Here is an 18,389-nt window from a genome sequence, read left to right as displayed (position 1 = left end):
GGGAGGCCTGTCACCCTCCAGGCTGTCCAGGCTGACACTTCCTTCATCCCTGTGCTGCCCACCTCTCACCTCTGCATGTCCCACATGGTTTGCACCCACTGGATCCCACCCCACAGCCCCCGTGGGCAATGGCCATCTCACACAGACTGTCCCTCTTACTGGGAGACATCCTCAGACTGTGGCAGAAGGAAGCAGGGAGAGTGAGCCACACACGAGTCAGGGCCTAGCATAGGCTGAGGCAGCAGCAAAGCAGCCAAGCAGGTGCCCTGCAGCTGGTCCCCTTCCTGCACCGCTGCACCCACTGACTGAAGCTGAACACTTCAACATGCATTTCTGCACTTTGGCCAGTGTGGGCTACAATTCAGAGCAAACCACATGCTAACTGCTCCCTCAGGGCCCCTTCCCCTCTCGCCCCCTCTCTGGTGCAGTTGTTCCTGCTATGAGTTCTCATGCACACCTGTCCCCAGCCCCTTTCCTTAGCTACACACGCTTTGAGATGGAACCAACGAGGTACTACACTGCTGGCAAGCACTGCTTGTATTTTACAGTGCAGACACCCTCCTTACTCAGACAGCAGAGCTCTTCTACTGCCACCCTACAATTAAGCAGTTCTTTCAAACTGGTTTTTTCAAACACTGTTTTTTTCAAACAAGTGGAAACGCTTCCTGAAGAAGTACAGGCTGTCTGTGGAGGTTGGGTGTAAAAATCTGTGTTACTGCACCCATCTCATTAACACTGACTTTCACCACTCACAGCTAGAAGAAACAGCATCAGAGACCTAATGCAATTTGCAGCTTGCCAGATACCACTGGCCTTACCATTGGTAAAGGCAAAGCAAAGCAAGTCCCCCTCTTTTTGAATAGAGAGCATCACCATGAAATAATTTCACTTTCTTAAGGGTAAGGGAAGTTAAACAGTATCAAGAAGTAAGCATGTGTACCAACTTGTACCACCATCAGTTTGGCCCTAAATGTTCAATGAAGTGTTACAGCTGTAAAACACTTCTAGGATTTTACACCTATTCTTTAAACCACCCTAACAGTCAGATATATAGATCAAAGAAATAAAAACCATTAACACGAATTGCTATTGGCAAAACAAGGCAGATCTGAGAAATTATGAGTCATCTTTACTGACACCATATGATTTCTCTCTGCCTTTGGCCTCTCACAGCCTGAAAGTTTACATTTGCACAAGTGTTAGCTTTATCAGAGAATTTTACACAGGAATTCAAGCAGAAATAGTGTTGGGGTAAAAATTCTTACCAGTAAATTCTGGATATAATGTAAACACCAGATAGGAAGACAAGTTGTTGGGAGAGCTATTTCACTGACACAGCTTTGCAGTCAAGAAGACTGGGACAAAAGTGCTGTTCTGAGAAACAGGAAATACTGGAAATAACCCCACAACTGAAGCCTTGAAAAGAGCTATAAAAATCTCAAGAAGGACTGTGTTACCTTTACAATAATCATGTGCCTTAGGGGAATGGCCGACTCTCTTCTTCCTAAGTTTTTTAAACGACCTGTATGTGCATTTTTAATCTCCAAGTTTAGAGATAAGTATGTATGTAACATACACAAGCTTCAACAATTAACATTTAGATCATGAAAAAATTCATGTGTCCCCACAGATTCTGGTCAGGAAACAAACAACAGAGAAAAGCTTTTACTAGGTGCAGGAGAGATTCTACACTGTAGCAGGCAACAGACACTGCTCTAAGCCTAATGATGTGTGGGATCCTGACTGTCTGACACCATCACAAATTATCCCTAGTGACAAGAAGACCAGACACACTTGGTCAGCTGACATCTCATACCCAGCTTCTCTCTGCAGTAATCACTCTTAACAAAGATAAGTCTCAGAATGGAAAATGTTCTTTCTATCTTTTTCTTTTCCATTTACTTCCTACATTGACTGAGGCAACAAGTCATCTTATGCAACACACCTTAATCAAGCCCTGCAACAATACACCACCAAGAGCCTCAAGAAGATGCTTATTTTTCAATAGAATGCCCTGTACACTGTAAGGACTACTACACTGTAAGGACTACTAGAAGCTCCCAAAAGCTGCAAGAGATGTACTATCAGTGTTTAGAAAGAGCTGAAAATGACATCCTGATCAACTGCATGAAGCCTCTCCCAGGCAAGCTGTGAGAGGAAAAGAGGATACAGCCTCAAGCTATGCCAGGACAAGTTCAGGTTGGATACCAGGAAGAACTTTTTTCATGGAAAGTGTGGTGAAGCATTGGAACAGGTTGCCCACAGAGGTGATAAGAGTCGTCATCCCTGCAAGAGTTCAAGAAACACCTGCATGCAGCACATAGTGCCATGGTCAAGCTGATCTGGTGGTGTTAAGTCAGAGGACTTGAAGATCCCAGGTCTTTCCAACCTTAATGATTCTCAGTCTAAGCTGTGCCATCAGAAGCATTTATGTACCAGTGGAAAATTACATCAAAGCAGAAGCAACATACTGTAAAAAACACAATAATAATCAGGTCTTGCAAAAAAAAAAGATGCAAACAATCACTGAATAAATGCAGAGAAACAGCTACAGTTTTGGAGATACATTATCAAGGGCTGAAAGCTCCTACTGGCATGCCTACGTGTCAGGAATGGCAAGGGAAGAACAGGTTAGCATTACCCCATAAGGCCGCGCACAGTATCTCGGAATTGAATCTCTTCTTGTATTTGCGGATCTCTGGTGTGTCACTCTGTGGCCGCGTATTTGTGGGATTCACATTGACAACTGATCCCTTCCGTGTGGGGTCTTGCCTTATTGCCTCTGATCTCATTGCTTCACTAGAAAATCCTACTGAAAGAAAAAAAAAGTAAAGTGCATGTAATACCCTTCAAGTGCTAGATTCTGGACATATATTTTTTGTGTCATACAACCCAAACCAGAGACTGAGAATACTGAGAAAGCCCTTATTTTTGTAAGAAATGTAAATGGAAAAAGAAAATAAATTATGCAATTCATTGCAAAACAAATAAAAAGCATGATGGTAACATTCTTAAGTGCTTCAAAGAGCCACTGAAGTCACTAAACCCTTTTTCAATTGCTGTCTTCAGCTACTTTACTTACCCACAGAAGTCACAGTTGTCCCACTAGATGGAGAAATCTGTAGTAATCTGGGGTCTATAAAAGGTGTAAAGGAGGAGGAAGATTTGTGTTTCTGGAGTGTGTTACTAGCGGACTGAGTCTGCAATGTAAATTTCAACTTTATTAATATTAATGACAATAAAAAGCATGGATAACAAACACCAACATTTTAAAGTCACTACAGAATCATGCTACAGAGCCTCCCCAAGCTTTTATACTTCCTTTATAGATACACAACGCACTGCAGGCACCACACCTGAACTAGATACATATGCACACTGCACATGTTACAGCAACATGTAATTAGCTGAATTGTCATCCCTGAACCTCAGCTGCTAGCAAAGCTTTTTAGTACAGACCACTACAATCAGGCACAAAGCGAGGGAATACCTCTCCTTTTGAAAATCTGCTTAAATGTATGTACACTATTTTATCTGCAAGCTGTCCACTACCTACAACTTCTGAATTTATGAATCATTTCCTGAATTGAGGTAGTTAATTAAATTATGAAGTTTGATCTCTTGGCTTGTGCAACAAAATCAGAACCATCTGGGATCAAGCATTCATTTCTACGATGGACTATGTTTCAATGTTCACTACTGTTCATTCTCCCTATTTGTTTAACCTGAGCCTCTTGCCAGAAAGCTGCAGCAGATTCTTCCACCTTTATTTGACAAAGCAACATATTAAACCTGTATCGAACAAAGGGGCTCATTAGTGTGGAAGGTGTAGCAAACAGTGACATGACACTATGAATATGCAGTGGACAAAATCACTGGTGCTTGTTGAGTTATGAGGTCTAAACATGAAAAACATAAAGAAAGAAAGAAGACAAGTGAAACAATGAACTGTTAAAAGTGGAAATGGAACAACTTAAAAACCCTTGCCAGTTTAGTATTATAGTGACAACATATCATACTGAAGCAGAATGGGACAAGTGAAAAAAAAAAAAGTGTATGTATAGAAAAAGGGTGTGCATGTGGTAGAGTTATACCAAGCATTACTGGATTTTTGCTCAGTTTTATGCAAACATAGTTGCAAGACACTTCTTTAGCATCAACTGATCTTCAACGCCCGATCTACCTAAGCCTCTACAGAACAAAACAGCCATGGGTCTTGGGAGTGTATCCCTCCCCTGCACAGCCCAATACCAAAATGATCCTTTGTCACCAGGCACTGCCACAGCCCCACTTCCCAAGCTGAGCTAAATGAACCCTGCTTATGTAGTGCTTAGGTCCAAGTAATGAGCAAGCATACCTCTGGATCAATCAACTGATCTCTATAACCTACAAGGGTGAGCTTTCAGAAAGATCAAAGACCAACAAAGCATAGCTGAAAATTATGTAGAACACTAAATGAATTTCCAGGACGAAACTCTGCCTCCCACCCACCCTCCTACAATGGGGTTAAGAAGCATTTTTGATTATGTGGTAAACATGTGCACTGCCATAAACCTACCCAGCTCACTGCAACCTCTCCTATCACAACACTTGCACACCTACATGGCAGGACCCTACTCTGAGAAGCAGCAGCTTCTTTTCACCAAGTTTCGCTTGCCGTGCACCACCCCCTGGCCGAGAGGCTCTCCTCATCAGCCAGGCTGGCCAGCCAGCCAGGAGGGAGACACCAGCCAGGGCTCCCTGCTCACTGCTGGGGCTGGTAAGGGGCGAATGGCCCTTTGTTCATGGCACGTGTGCATCTCCTCTGCTGCGAGGGGTTGCACACACGCGAAGGACCAGGCTGCCCCACGGCACTCGGTAAAGGAAGGCACCACCCTGGGATCAGCCCAGGACAGCAAGAGGGAGCTTCCCCCAGGGCACAGCCTTCTCCATCTGGACACAATCAGCACTGGTGGAGAACAGTCATCTTTACACAGCTGCTTCTCAGAGGACACACATACTTGGATAAAACCCCAAATATTTTCTCCCATTCATTATTCCAAAATAACAATACTTGAGGCATTTACAACTCTCCCAGGCAACACCTGATTTGTTCACCCAGCCCACATGGCAAGCTTTAGTGAGCAAAATCCCTCCGCAGCCACTGCCTTTCCCAGAGGGTGAGTTTCCACAAGCAGCTGCTCATATGTGTGAAGACACTAGTCCAGCCTTAACTGACAAAGCCAAAATTAACTGCTAATTCTGAAGAGGCACATTGCTTGCAATTAGCCTGCTCCCGGAATAAAACAGAATTTAAAAAAGAGTATTGGCTTGAAAATGCAGTAATCAAGTTTAGTTTAAAACGAACGCCATGCAATTAATGACTCACTAAAGGAAGCAAAAATAGTAAACTGGCAAGTTTGGCGTGGGACTGCTCTAGAGTTAGGGGCTTCTTACACAGAACTGAAATGTGTTATTTGGGAGGTGGGAACAAAGGTGACAGAAAAAAAAGCAGGGGAGATTGGCTGGAGTTCCTTTGCAAACTAGCTCCTAGGCAATGCCGCTATAACCCTATGAAAGCAGCCAGCTGTGGTGTAAGACATACCTCATTAGTAGTTAGCTTGTCCTGGGGTGTCTGTGGGGACATGGTGGGTGTCGGCTGGCTGGAGGATGGGGAGGAGGAGGTGGAGGAAGTGGAGGAGGAATGGCTTTGCTGTAAGAGATCTGGCAAGAGGTGAATGCGACCGGCAAAGCCATTGCTCTCATGATGGCTGGCACGCTTTTTGTCAACTGTACTCTGTAGAAAAAACAGGCACACTTGTCTTGCTCAAGTGCTGCTTAAAGGTCTATATCCCTAACAACCTCTCTCCTTCTCTCCCTCACTTCCTACCTTCTCACATTTTTTAATTTTTTTTTAAATAAGCTGATAATCTGTGCTTTGATGCCTGCATGGAAAGGGAAAGTGGGGAGAGCTACTAGAATTCATGAAATTCCCATCAGCAGGCAAACGCTCGGTTCATGTGGTTGACTTGCACAGCCAGTTCCAACAATTAACAGAAGAACAACTGTGCTAAGTCCAACACCACAACAGGGACAAGCACATTTTTGGGGGTAGGGTGAGGATTTTTTTTCCTATTGTTTCGTTTAAGACTAACTTAGACCCTAGACAGATAGTAGTTTGGACCTTCTGGAGAATCCCTTCAGCTAACTATTTAAAACAACAACCATGAAATCTTCATTTTCACATAAGAGGACTCAATTAAGAAATTTGCATTCAGTTGTGAAACTCAGAAATGCGATGAGGGAACTCCTATAAGATAGCACGCTCATTAACACACAAGCTCATTTAAAAACAGGGAACCATTATCTTTCAGAGGCACAAGAACGCAATATTTTCAGAATCAAAAGCAACAACACAGCACTCTAGCTCTGTCCACATTCTCTGCCTCACCACCTATTCTGCTTCTACCCCACACCAACTGCAGTGTGAACTCGCATGTGCATGTGTGTGTATGTTACCTGGGTGGTCTGTATGCCCTAAACTACAGGTTCAAAACAATTTTGAAAAACCTTGGTTGCTCCCACCCCAACTCCCTCCCAGCCTCACTCCTGAGACACATATTTAGTTCTGTGGTAAAACTAAACTTTTTGCTCCAGGTATTTGCTCCATACACCTGCAGCTTTTCTACCCTTCTCTCCCATAGACTTTGAGATATTCTGCATGGTGCTGCCATGAGTGTCACTGGAAAGCATGCAAAACAGAAGCAAGGGGTGAAGGGCTACTGTCTCCTTTGCATGCATCAAACATCTTGCTCATCTGAAATTCACTACAGCTGCGTCCTGATAATACGAACAACAAATATAATGTAGAAACAGCATGGGTGAATGAGCGAGTGGGTTAATGAGCACAGAAAGGGTGCAGCACTGCACAGGGAAGGAAAAGCAATACCTGTCGAACAATTAAGGTGCCCTCCTTAGAAGGAGTCAAGGCAGGTTCACTCTCCACATCATCATGGACAATCATGGTTTTTACTGACTCTGTTTCACCATTGCTCAAGTTCAACGTTGACCTATTTGTCAGACAAGAAATAACTGGAGTGAGATAACAGCACTAGTGCCCTGGCTGTCACTGCCCTGAATCATGGCATACTCAGAATGAATTTGTATTGCGGCCAGAGTGGAACATTTACATAAGCTGCCTAGAAAAGCCTCTCCATCAAAAAAAAAGTCAGTTAAACTGTTAAACAGTTTCTTGTTTTGTAACAAATCAAGAGAGAAGGGGGAATGGACATTGAGAAGACGATCCTCAGCACATATGAGGCTGCTATGTCTTGCTCATAGATTGTAGTAAGCCAAAAGAACTAACACACAAGCCTGAATGCTAACATCCTTTCCCTTCAATCTCCTATAAGACAGAACAGATGCAAAACACTGTTAGAGGGACTAACACTGCTCGGACATCATCTGGTCCAGAAGTAGATTCATCTGCTCCTTCTTGTTCCATGTCATCATCTTCCTCATCTGTTGTCCCTGACTCCTCACTTGAGGACGAGTAATCCGTTACTTTATGTGGAGGTCGCACATCCTCTACTGCTCGCAACTCCTTCGCCAACGCAGTTAAATCCTGACGGGAGAGGGAAGAAAAAAATTTTTAAACTCATGTTGCAAGTAAGAGAGAAGAGTTTGCAAGACAAGCCCACAGGATTCATGCCCGAGTTTGTCCATTTGTTCACTTCTGTTTCCATTGCCCCAGCAGTACTGTTTCCTTTGACTTACTCATTCGTAACAGTTACCAAAACTGATTTTCTCATAAATTCAAGCACCAGGAGAGTCAAGCTAAAGGGGTCTTGCCATATCATAGCAAAATGTGCATGCTCTGAAACCCAACTATCCTGATTTATGACTAATTGCAGTATTTTAAGAGATATGGCTACTGAAGAAAGTTTCAAAGAAAGACAGAAATACTGTGAAAACCCATCGAGCTCCCCAAGACACAACTGGACACAGAGCTCAATCAATTGTAATAGCAGCCAGATGTAGAAAATGTCAGAAATCTTTCACAGAAAGTAGGAAAAATTTAAGGTCTTACCACTTCTCCCTGCACCATTCAGCCCAGCATTGGCACATTCAGGTCAAATGCACGATCATTGGTCCAGCCCCAGGAAGGAAGCACAAGATTGAGAGAGAAAGGCATGGATTAGGAAGGAAGAAGACAAGAGAGCAGAAATCAATCCCAGAAGCAATGAAAATCTAATGTCTGCAGTACTGATGTGCACAGTCAATTGCATAGCTCAGAACATGCTGCTAGACCTGCAGTTACAAACTCAACTCCAGCTGAGGTTCACCCCTGATGGCACTGATGAAGCTCTCAGTGTACTTTTTGTGAGTCTACCTGAATGAGAAGGAGGACAGGGGAGGTGGATGCAACTCACAGCAGGCTTGACAGGTCTGAAGACTTCCTTTTTCTCTTCAGGTTTTTTAGGAGCACTTTCATGGCGCTGTGATGGCGAACCTTCTGATTTGGATGATGCTGCATGTGCCAAGACCCCAAAAAGAACACAGAACAAAGCAGATTAAGAAGGGAGCTAAAATATGTTTTCTTACTTCACTCTGGAGTGGGGAAGAGACATGAGATGACAATTAGGGGTGTCTCACCACGAGACCTAAGTTTCACTGGTTCACTATTACATTGTCCCTGAAGGACTATACAAAAAACACCATAAGCTGTGATTTGCATAGGTGCAACTGACCTCTGTCTGAAGCCAAAGCAAACAGTCACAACAATTATAAATCAAAGACTCAAGCTGGAAAATCTCCATCATCATCCCAGTTGAGACCTATCCATTGCAGTCTGCACCCTGTCAAAAACCACCAAGGTGACAGGCAACAAGTACCAAAATGTGCCCTTGCACACGCGAGCAAGGGAGGGAGCTGTGAGGGCATGGAGACAGGCTGTTTGCATTTAAGAAAATGGAGCAGTGCCAGGATGTGAATTAAAAACGATGAAAAAAAAGGTTTGATGATGACTTCTGTGCCTACTGCCTTTCCCAAGCAAGGACATATGGCCAAGAGGGTACAGGAAGCCAATGCATCTCTGATATTGCATGCTCAAAGGTAGTGAACCCTGTGATGGTTATCGTCTCTAATCACAGAGTGCTTCACAACTCAATAAAATTAGAAACATAGTGTTACAAAGGGTAGGAGAAGGACTTACATCTCATCCTGAACCGCTCTCCAGACCCGCTCTGAGAGCCAGGGTGGGAGCCAGGTTGTGAGCCAGAGTTGCTTGAGCCAGAAGAACTGCCACTGCCTGGCCTTGGCACAAGCTTCTCCACCCTTTCCCACAGCAGACGAGGCTCTATATTGCTGTGTCAAGGGAGGAAAGAAATTCCTTGTCACACACATTTCAGTCCCAGATTCCCAGCTCTAAACTGAAACATCACTCTCTCTTAGTGTTTTGTTAATAACTCAACTGAAAGAACACTTTATAACGCTGAGATCAGGGCATCAGTAACACTTCACAACCTAGGCAGTGGCTCCCTTTGAAATAACTATTACTTTGTTTATGAGGGTTAAAAAAAAGTTTAGGTGGGTACAAGCTATTCCTTTTATTTGGAATTATTTACCTGCTGTTCTTACGTATCAAACCTGAAGTGGACAACTCTCTCAGCCTGCAAGCAGCAGGTTTAAAATTGGGTCAGAAGTGTCCTTGGCACTAAAAACAAAAGGAATACCAGAATACTCTCACCCCTATTCAGTGAGCTAATTCCACAGTGGCCAGCTCATGCTGCTCTGTTGAGCTCAGGAGTCAGCTCTCTCCTCCCCCTTCCTGACCTTGGGTGCTCTGTCACAGCCCATGGGGGTTTTTTCTCCCCTCTTAAAATCTGTTTCTGGCTAAGAGGCCAGAAAGTTTCTGAGGTCTCTTCATTTTGGATGTTACAAGCCCTTCTGCTGCGATAATCCCCACAGTATCCCTAAGCTGACCTGTTGCACCAAAAAGGGAGATATTAATAAACGGCCACATTTTTTCCAGAATTCGAAGGATATTTGAAATTATTGCAAAAATTACAGGGCAGGCAACTCAGATGAGAAGAGGAAGGAAGAAATTTTGTCAGCATTTGTTGACACATGTGGTACATCAAGAGAAATTAATCATTACTGAAAAGGGATCCAACATCATCTTCCTTTCACATCCTACAGGCACTGCCAAAATTTGTCTGGAAATGCCTGGCTTCCCATAAGCCTTTCCCTTCCAATTCAAGAACAGCAAGGACATGTAGGCTTACAAACCTCGTGGAATTTCTTTGACCTGCTTGGTTATTTTGCTGCCCACTGCCCTGCAGTGGGGAATCCCGGCGGGACAGGACTGGTGACCGGGACGTTGTTCTCACAGGTACCTTGGGAGAAAAAGGTTGTGTTAAACCCATGAAGAGGACGGAGAGGACAGGAAGATAAAACTTCTCCTGCCACCGAATATATTCTGAAGATCTTAACAACATGTTCTAAGTACAAGCTACCATCAGTGACCAAAAGCAGTAAACAAACACCCACAAAGCCAAAAGCCTTAGTTGTGATGCTGTTCAGAATTTGAACAGAACTCGAAGTTTAGTCTTAACATTAAATAGCGTTTAATGGTTATCACACGAACACGTACACGCCCCACTACCCTCCCAGCTACTGAGACATTTGAAAAGAATATGGCACTTTGACTGAAGCAGGGGAGGCACAAAGCAATTTGCTGAAACAGCATGAGAATTAGGAGAATAAGCTCAAGGGAACCAAACAAATGCCCAGGAATGGATCAGCAGAAGGCAAAGACTGGTGGGGGGGGAGCAAGAATATACTCAGAAGAAGCAAATCCCAGTGGAGGGGAGGGGGGATGGAAGGGGGAAAGGAGGAGGAAATATATTGAATGTTTCCTTTTTGTTCAGATCCATCTCAATTTTAAATAAGTGTATGATTCATAGTTTGGGTTGAGAACAGATGAAGAGGAATATTAACTCTGAGCAATAACCTCAGGGATATTTTGAATTCTTTCCTGAATATGGTAATGATTTGTTAACTTTGCATAATAAATTGTTTCTCTGAAATAGCTGCATTCTATAAATAATTACCAATTTTATATGAAGCTTCAATATTGTACTTCAGGTTGATTATCATTAACCCATTGACTGAACACCTACATCATGATCTGCCTTTCAAAATACTGTTACCAGTGCTGGCAAAAGGGCACGGTCTTCCCAGTGCCCAGGGTATCACATCCTTAAGAAAACTGTAATTAATAATAAAAAAATAGCACACATCTGTCTTTCTACTCCTTACCCTTGGAGGCACCTCGTCACTGTCTGATCTAGCCCAAGCCTTTTGGGTGGGGTCGGGTACCTCCGACTTAGAGTCAGAACTCTGATTAAGCACTTCACTGCGTGAAGGTGGATATGGGTCCTGGGAACGAAGATGGTGATGAGCAAATTTGGGAGAAGGGTCACTGAAGGAATGGGATCGCGAGACAGGGGAAACATTGTTCTTGAGAGATGCCAGATGGGACCACTGTACCTTACAAGAAAACAAAACATAAAACATTCAATGCGCTCAGTATAACCGGCTTTCCAATTAACACAGAATAAAGGCAGGTGGGGCAGGCAGAGACAAATTGGTTATGGCATTAGGTAAGCGTGGGGTGGAATCAATGCACTTAAAAGCAAGGCAAGCGCCCGAGGAACGTAACAGACTGAAAATACAGCACATATGCACTTTTGGTGTGATACGCTCTCCACATACACGTACACTGGTGCCCAGAGGAGAAGGGGATCCAATATCTGCACCACGAGCCTGAGCTCAAAGGCCACTCAAGACAGAAGTCGCCTTCTGTTCCCTGGTCTTCAGTGGGCTTTGGCCAGGTCTCATGGTGGGCTGGGAAATTTGAAGTGGATATCCAATTGAAGCAATGTACAAAATTAAAGAATGCTGTAAATTGGGCAAACCAACAGACATTTACGTTTCCTAATAAATTCAGGGACTGGATACAGCTCAAAACTTTTGGAGAAAGACCATAACACAAAGCCTTTATTCTTTTACAGTTATTGCAATATATATAAAAAAACACAATATATATTGTATATAGTATACATATGTACAATGCATATTATACTTACACCATATATGTACTGTATACTGTACATATATACATATTTATACACAAAGTACACACACACACACTTACATGCACACATATTCAATTACACATACTAAGAAGGCAGAACAGTGACTATGGAGTTAAAACTCCATTAGGATTTCCAGTGGAATCCATACTGATCCTTCAGCCTACTTCCTCTTTGTGCATAAGCCTGTGTTTCAGAGTTAATTTCTGAAACTAAGGAGGAGGAAAAGTTGTAATTGAAGAACACGCTGTTTTCACACCTAATGATTAAGCAAAGCTTTGCTTTCAATCCCAGTTTCAGTAGGCTGGCTGTATTTGTTTTTATATTATTATTATTTCCTCAATTTTAATACACACAGCTGTTGAAGAGCCTGATTATACTTAATATGAGTGAAAGACACAGACTTTAAAAGTAACTGGCACAGAGTAAAAAGATATAAGTCCAATATTTTGAAATAGTCATAGAAGTTTGAATAAAAGCCAGGAAATAATGAGCAAGAGATGAAGTTCTGTCCTGATTTCTCCCACTCTTCCGTCTGTTCAAATTCTCCTGTTGTCCAAAAGAGTAGCAATACCTAGTCATAATCAGGGATGATTTTAGCTTGCACTGTCATCAACAGACTTTATTTGAAAGAAGAAAATTCTGCATGGCAACAGAGGAACTAAATGCAGAACTCCACCGTTAATTTAGCATACCTAAATTGCTCAGAGTTCACGGGCTACGTCTAAGTTTTAGACAAAGGTTTCTTTTTCAATTCATGCCATAACTTCTATGAGATCAAGTATCAAGATCTGGCGGCTCTTCATTAGGAAATAACAGAACAATGGCTACCATGCAGCTCAGTGGTTTCAACCTCTTCTTGATTTTTCAGGAGTGGTACAGAGCTTTATTTAGCAACTGCAGTCCTACCGACAAGAAACTTGCTTTTCTTAGACACGTTTTGCAAACCTCTTGAAACAGTGCTCACACTATTAAAACCCACTTGTTTAGTTAGCTTTTTTCTGCAAGAATTTTAAAAACCAAGCAAGTGAACTCTTTTCCTGAGAATCCTTTTTAGTAGTAAAAACCTTGCACAGAGCAAATTCTGAATTGTGAAATGGTCTGCAACTGCCACCAGCATGTAACCCACTGTGTCACTGCTGCCCAGATAATAATGGGATACAACAGTTCTAGTCTAGCTCTAACATGAAAAAAACCCAAACCAAAAAACCCCACCAAACCCACAAATCCATCAATTTATCAATAAAATAAGCAAGAACAGACAACGAGTGAATCTACAGAACAATACTGTTTTGTGTAACAGTACTACCCTTTACAAAAGGCTTTCTAAGTGCAAAGATCTGCAAATTTGAAGGAAACATTTTAGAACTTCAGCATTCCCTCCAGGCTCACCAAGATTTTCCTGGGCACTTACCTGGGGCTCCATTGGCCTCTGCAGGGCAGGCTGAGCAGGTTCTGAGTTTCCATTGGAAAAGGACTCTGATCTTGAAGGCACTGGTGGCTCCAACACTTTGCCCATCTGTTTAGACTGTGCTTCAGGGGAGCCCTGATTAGTTTTTCTAAATCTCTCCTCCACCTAAGCCAAAATAAATGGAGGTTAAGCCTCGAGTCAGTAAAACCAATTACAGTAGAAATACAAAGGGGAGTACCACCTTTTCTTTACCACAAAGAAAGCAAATACACTTGGGGTTTGGCAGGATTTTTTCCCTACCACTTCTGCCAGCACTGTAAGTTCACTGAGGGAACTACACCAAAGCTCCAAGTAGGCCAATATGGATAATCCATACTAGGAACAGAGGAGATGCAGGAGGTAGAAAAATGTGAGATAATATGATGAAAGACCATTATGGGCCTTTTTTCTGCCTAGACTAATTATCCATTGGTACTTTGATCACAGATAATAAAAAGGATATACGTAAACAGAAACAACCTTACAATATAAAAGTACATTTCCCACTGCTTCCCTTACTTTAGCTGCCCATCTTATGCAGCCAATGGTTTTGGATTATCTGCTTTCCTGTGCTTCTCTCTTCAGCAATAGAAGAAGAGATAGGAGGATATGTTTCTCTACCAGGTAATACTGGATTCTGTTCAGCTTTAGGCACAGAAGTGTAGGACTTATCATGGTCTTTCTTATCAAATACTCTCAGCACAAACTCAGAGGCCGTAGAGACAGTCCCATCAGCTTGTTTCCTGTCCTCAGGAAGGTGTAGAATTGATCTTATGTTAACCTCAAGAACTTTCTGAGGGGAAGACTAAATCAGAATCTGCTCAGTCCTCAGAAGAACATCACGCAAGGTCCCCATGCAGAAACATCACCTCTTTCAAGGCTACAACACTGAAAACAAAGTGAGCAGTATGAAGGACAAGAGATGGAGGGAGGCTATAGGCAGAAAGGCAGTAGCCTCTCATTTCCTAAGAAAGTCTGTTGTTAGAACCAAGGCAGCATATGCCAGGTAAGCTGCCTCTGAGGAATGCTAAACTCCCAGTATTTTATCAAAGCACCAAAGATCAAACTGGAAGCTTGGGATGACTTAATTTGCTTTAACCCTTGTGCCCAGAGCACAAAACCAGTATTGAGACAATTTCCTAATGCTCCCTAGCAGTGATGGTCTGGAGAGACTGGCTTCCAGAAGACAGAAAAGTTTCCAGACTCCTTGCCTCAGGTAGGCTCCTTTACAAACCCAACCTGCCTCTGCATTCCAAAATTTGAGGATAGTACCAGATTGCCTAATAGGGACAAGCAGACAAGCTACTGTAAGGTCTAAACCAAAACACATCATGTCTTGGGAAGTACAACAATAATGGAGGCAAGCATCTTCACCACACAATCATTTTCACCACTGTGTTCAACTTCACAGAGCCATTCTTTAAAGTCTAAAAAACAGGCCAGACTCCTTGTTATGAATAGAATAAGGAAAAGCCTCAAGTCCTTCTGTCTGAAGAAACAGGTTTTCACATCTGTAGCTGTAGATAATAGGAAGTTTCTTCCACAAAGCAAATAAATTGCATGAGCGGCATGTCCTTAAAACCAGACAAGAAGTGGCAAGGAGATAGAGTGCATTCCTGGATAGAAACAGGTCCTATTCCAGTCATCTGACTGTCTGGACCTGAAAGTGATATTAAGTTCTAAGCTCCCTGCTGTTTCCCAAAGCCAGTCTTAGAAATCCTTTTCCTTATATCCTCATTGCTACTGCAATGAGGGAAAAAACCTATCACCATTAAACTTTGCCAGTCAGGAAAGCTAGTCCACTTCAGCTTACCATCCCCACAGTCAGCATCTCAGTAGGTGGACACTTTCTATGGAGAGCAGTATGGTTGGAAGTATGAGGCACAGAACACTCATTCCAATTCACAATTTTATGTAAACAATGTCAGAGTTAATGCCTGCTGTTAGGATTAACTAGTGGCATTCCCACTGCCAAGTATCAAGACTTTATGGCTAGACTTCCATGACTACACTTTTTAAAAAGACTATTACACAACAATCTCTGGGAAGATCTGACTACTAACCAATTTTTCTATCTTTACTCTTTCAGGCTAGAGCAATCACAAAAGAAAGACTACAACAGAAGAACAGCTGAGTCAGTGGTTCTCCTAAAGGATGTAACACTTGAATCTTTGTGAGTTTCTTTCCTCTTCAGCTCTGAAAGGAAAATGAAGCAGATACAGCTCTGCATCCCTCCATGCTTTCACTGTGGTGGGCCAAGAGCATGCAACAAGGACAAGAGGGCAGGTTCCACGTCTGCATCATCACACAGCAGACAAGTCTGAACTTCTTCCAAGTAACAAAGACCTATCAGATATTTCAACCATCAAGCAGAATGGATGAGATAGCACCAACATGGTTTATGAAGAACTTGGACAACAGCATCTAGAATAAAATGAGTTTGTGTCCACCAAGCCCAAACAACAGTACTTCAAAGGCTACAAAGCATTACTGGATGAAGCTGAACCAAGAGCTATTTAGCAGGCCTAAATATATTTTCTGTTCACGTTCCAAATGTATTTACCTAGTTCCCACATGCAGTTGATGAATGCCATTGAAAGCTTTGACTAATATTGGCCAGTCTGGTGGTTTGTGGGCAGTATGGTGCTCAAGGGAAACATAAGAAGAAGATCACTGAAAGGAAGCCAAATATGCATCAAAGAAGTATTTACTTGCTTATCAATGTTACTCATGGACTGGTGAAGACTCGCTGGAAGAAACAGCACTTCAGATCAACTTGTTCTGAAGTTCAAGAAGCCTGAAGTTCAAGAAGGCAGCACCACAGAGTTTAAAAAGAGAAGGATATGGTCTCAGAAGAAAATATTTAACATTTCAAAAATGAAACTAATGAAATTCAGGTTTGTGTTCATGAGAAGGGTATTTTGAAAGTGTAAGTTAAAACACAAACGTGCTGAGTGTTAACATCCATCATAGGTTTGTGCTTTCCAACTGCCTCTCAATTTCAAATCACCAGTACTAGCCAGAGACACAGAGCACTGCACCAATGCTTCCTAAGAAAACATGTCTGATGAAGCACAGATATAACTTCCTGACATGATACTTCCAAAACCAGGTCCCCTTAGCTTGCAGCCTTCCAGACCTTCTTTCCAACTTTTACACCTCAAAAAGTCTGAACTCCAATGAATGCAGCAGAAGTACTCAAAAGTTGCCCTAGGGCTTGAAAACCAGTAACCAACAGTTTAAAATATCCTGCCCCTTACAAGTGGTACTTTGGCCTGCAACTGTACTGCAGCAGAACTGCAGTCACGTTGATGCCAGCAGGCAGAGAAGCAGTTAGCAGGCTCCTGCTCACAAGCAGGACTTACCTCACGTGCTCTTTCAGCAGGCTCATAGTGGGATTTTGGCTCAGGGGTATGGTAGCTCTGTTTATTTCTCTCTTGCTGCTGCTGCTGCTGCTGCTGTTGCTGCTGCTGCTGCCGCCTGTGATCGTGCTGCAGCGACAGGAGGTAGGCTTGCTCCTGCTGCAACTGGCGCTGGAGTCGCTCTGCCTGCCGGTGCTCCTCCATCTCTCGCCATCTGTATTCCTTTGAGAGAACGGGGGAGGAATTCAAGGCATGACACTGACTGCATGGTGGACGTGTCCCTACCAATCCCATTAAAAATGCACCTTTCTGGTTGCTGTTGCTTTTTTGTTTGTTTGTTTGTTTATTTCGTTGTTAATGTGTAACCAGAGCTAAGTTAGACCCGTATGACTTGTGTCTTATGTTGGGAAAGTCGTGAGTGTACTACTAAGCTTGATGATTGGAAAGTTATGTCAAAACTGATTTTTATTAAAGGGAAAAAAAGAGTTGTTTATACTAAATCCAGTGTAAAGTTCATAAAACAATGATTTAGACCAACACTAGGCCATTGTATCCTGGGGTGGATTTACATATCATGTGTGCTTTTGATCTGCAACACAAGCACTCTAGTTCTTCACTGAATGCCAAGGTCTGTTCAGAAACTCGACCACCACACCAGAACTGTTCCACTTTAACATAAAGCCTCCTCTTATTGCCCAGAAAGCAGTGTGACCATACAGCACTTCTCATATGTGCCTGTCAGCCCACAACACTAGCATAAATGGCCTTTTAATCAAGCTCCTTTGTTGTCATACTGTCAGTGCAGCTGTGCCCGACTGAGGGAAGCCTAGGACTGGCCGGATAAATGGATCCTATAGCTACTGAACAAAACAGATACAGTGCTTTACCAGTAACATGGCCTGCTCCTGGAGCAGCTGCTGCTGTAGAATTTCCAAGTGCCGCTGCTCCTCTTCTAGCTGTCGCCTGATATACTCCTGTCACATAGAAATTACCCAGCAATAAATTTATTCAAAAGGAATGCATCAGAACCCCCTGGGTGGAACACCACACGCTACTACCCCAGTTCAGCTTTAATGAGAAACGCACTTCAGGATGGATTAGTGCCTGCAGAACAATTTAGGAAGGCCTGCCTCCTGAGCATTAGATTTTGGCCCCTTCTGTTCTGAAATTTGCACTCCTGCAAACGTTGCCGGCACAGGCCAGAGCTCATTTATGTATTTTGGAAGTGGTTTCAAGAAGCAGCAAAATGCACTTGAAGGTTTTGGGAAGTTAAAACACAGCAAATCTGACTCAACACAGCCAATACAAAGTCACATGCAAGTTGTATTAAACATTAGTGTGTTGCACTGGTGCGATGAACTGTTAGCAACAGCTAGAGCCAGGCATAGTGTAGGCAGAGCTGGAGCAAACTCCCCCAGACGGGCTCTGCCAGGTGCAGTT

At 42.9% G+C, this 18,389-nt stretch overlaps 1 protein-coding gene across 10 annotated transcripts in view; it reads right to left on the bottom strand.

The window, feature by feature from the left end:
- Positions 1-18,389, bottom strand: part of MAP4K4 (mitogen-activated protein kinase kinase kinase kinase 4) — a 163,453-nt gene that overhangs the window by 17,280 nt on the left and 127,784 nt on the right. The window contains exons 14-25 of one of the 10 annotated variants that reach the window (XM_063392606.1): positions 17,837-17,923; positions 16,953-17,171; positions 13,552-13,713; positions 11,302-11,532; positions 10,270-10,376; positions 9,194-9,345; positions 8,412-8,509; positions 7,428-7,603; positions 6,929-7,049; positions 5,585-5,776; positions 3,083-3,200; positions 2,642-2,812 (exon numbers count right to left, since the gene is read on the bottom strand). In XM_063392606.1, coding sequence (XP_063248676.1) covers positions 2,642-2,812; positions 3,083-3,200; positions 5,585-5,776; positions 6,929-7,049; positions 7,428-7,603; positions 8,412-8,509; positions 9,194-9,345; positions 10,270-10,376; positions 11,302-11,532; positions 13,552-13,713; positions 16,953-17,171; positions 17,837-17,923 — 1,834 coding nt within the window. The remainder of the gene's footprint in view (positions 1-2,641; positions 2,813-3,082; positions 3,201-5,584; positions 5,777-6,928; positions 7,050-7,427; positions 7,604-8,411; positions 8,510-9,193; positions 9,346-10,269; positions 10,377-11,301; positions 11,533-13,551; positions 13,714-16,952; positions 17,172-17,836; positions 17,924-18,389) is intronic. The other 9 variants (XM_063392607.1, XM_063392608.1, XM_063392610.1 and 6 more) reach the window with 9 other exon arrangements.

This window comes from Prinia subflava, chromosome 3 (assembly GCF_021018805.1).
Source record: "Prinia subflava isolate CZ2003 ecotype Zambia chromosome 3, Cam_Psub_1.2, whole genome shotgun sequence".
NCBI lineage: Eukaryota > Metazoa > Chordata > Aves > Passeriformes > Cisticolidae > Prinia > Prinia subflava.
The sequence above is the reverse complement of the archived record's forward strand: the minus strand, read 5'-3'. Positions and strand labels throughout refer to the sequence as shown.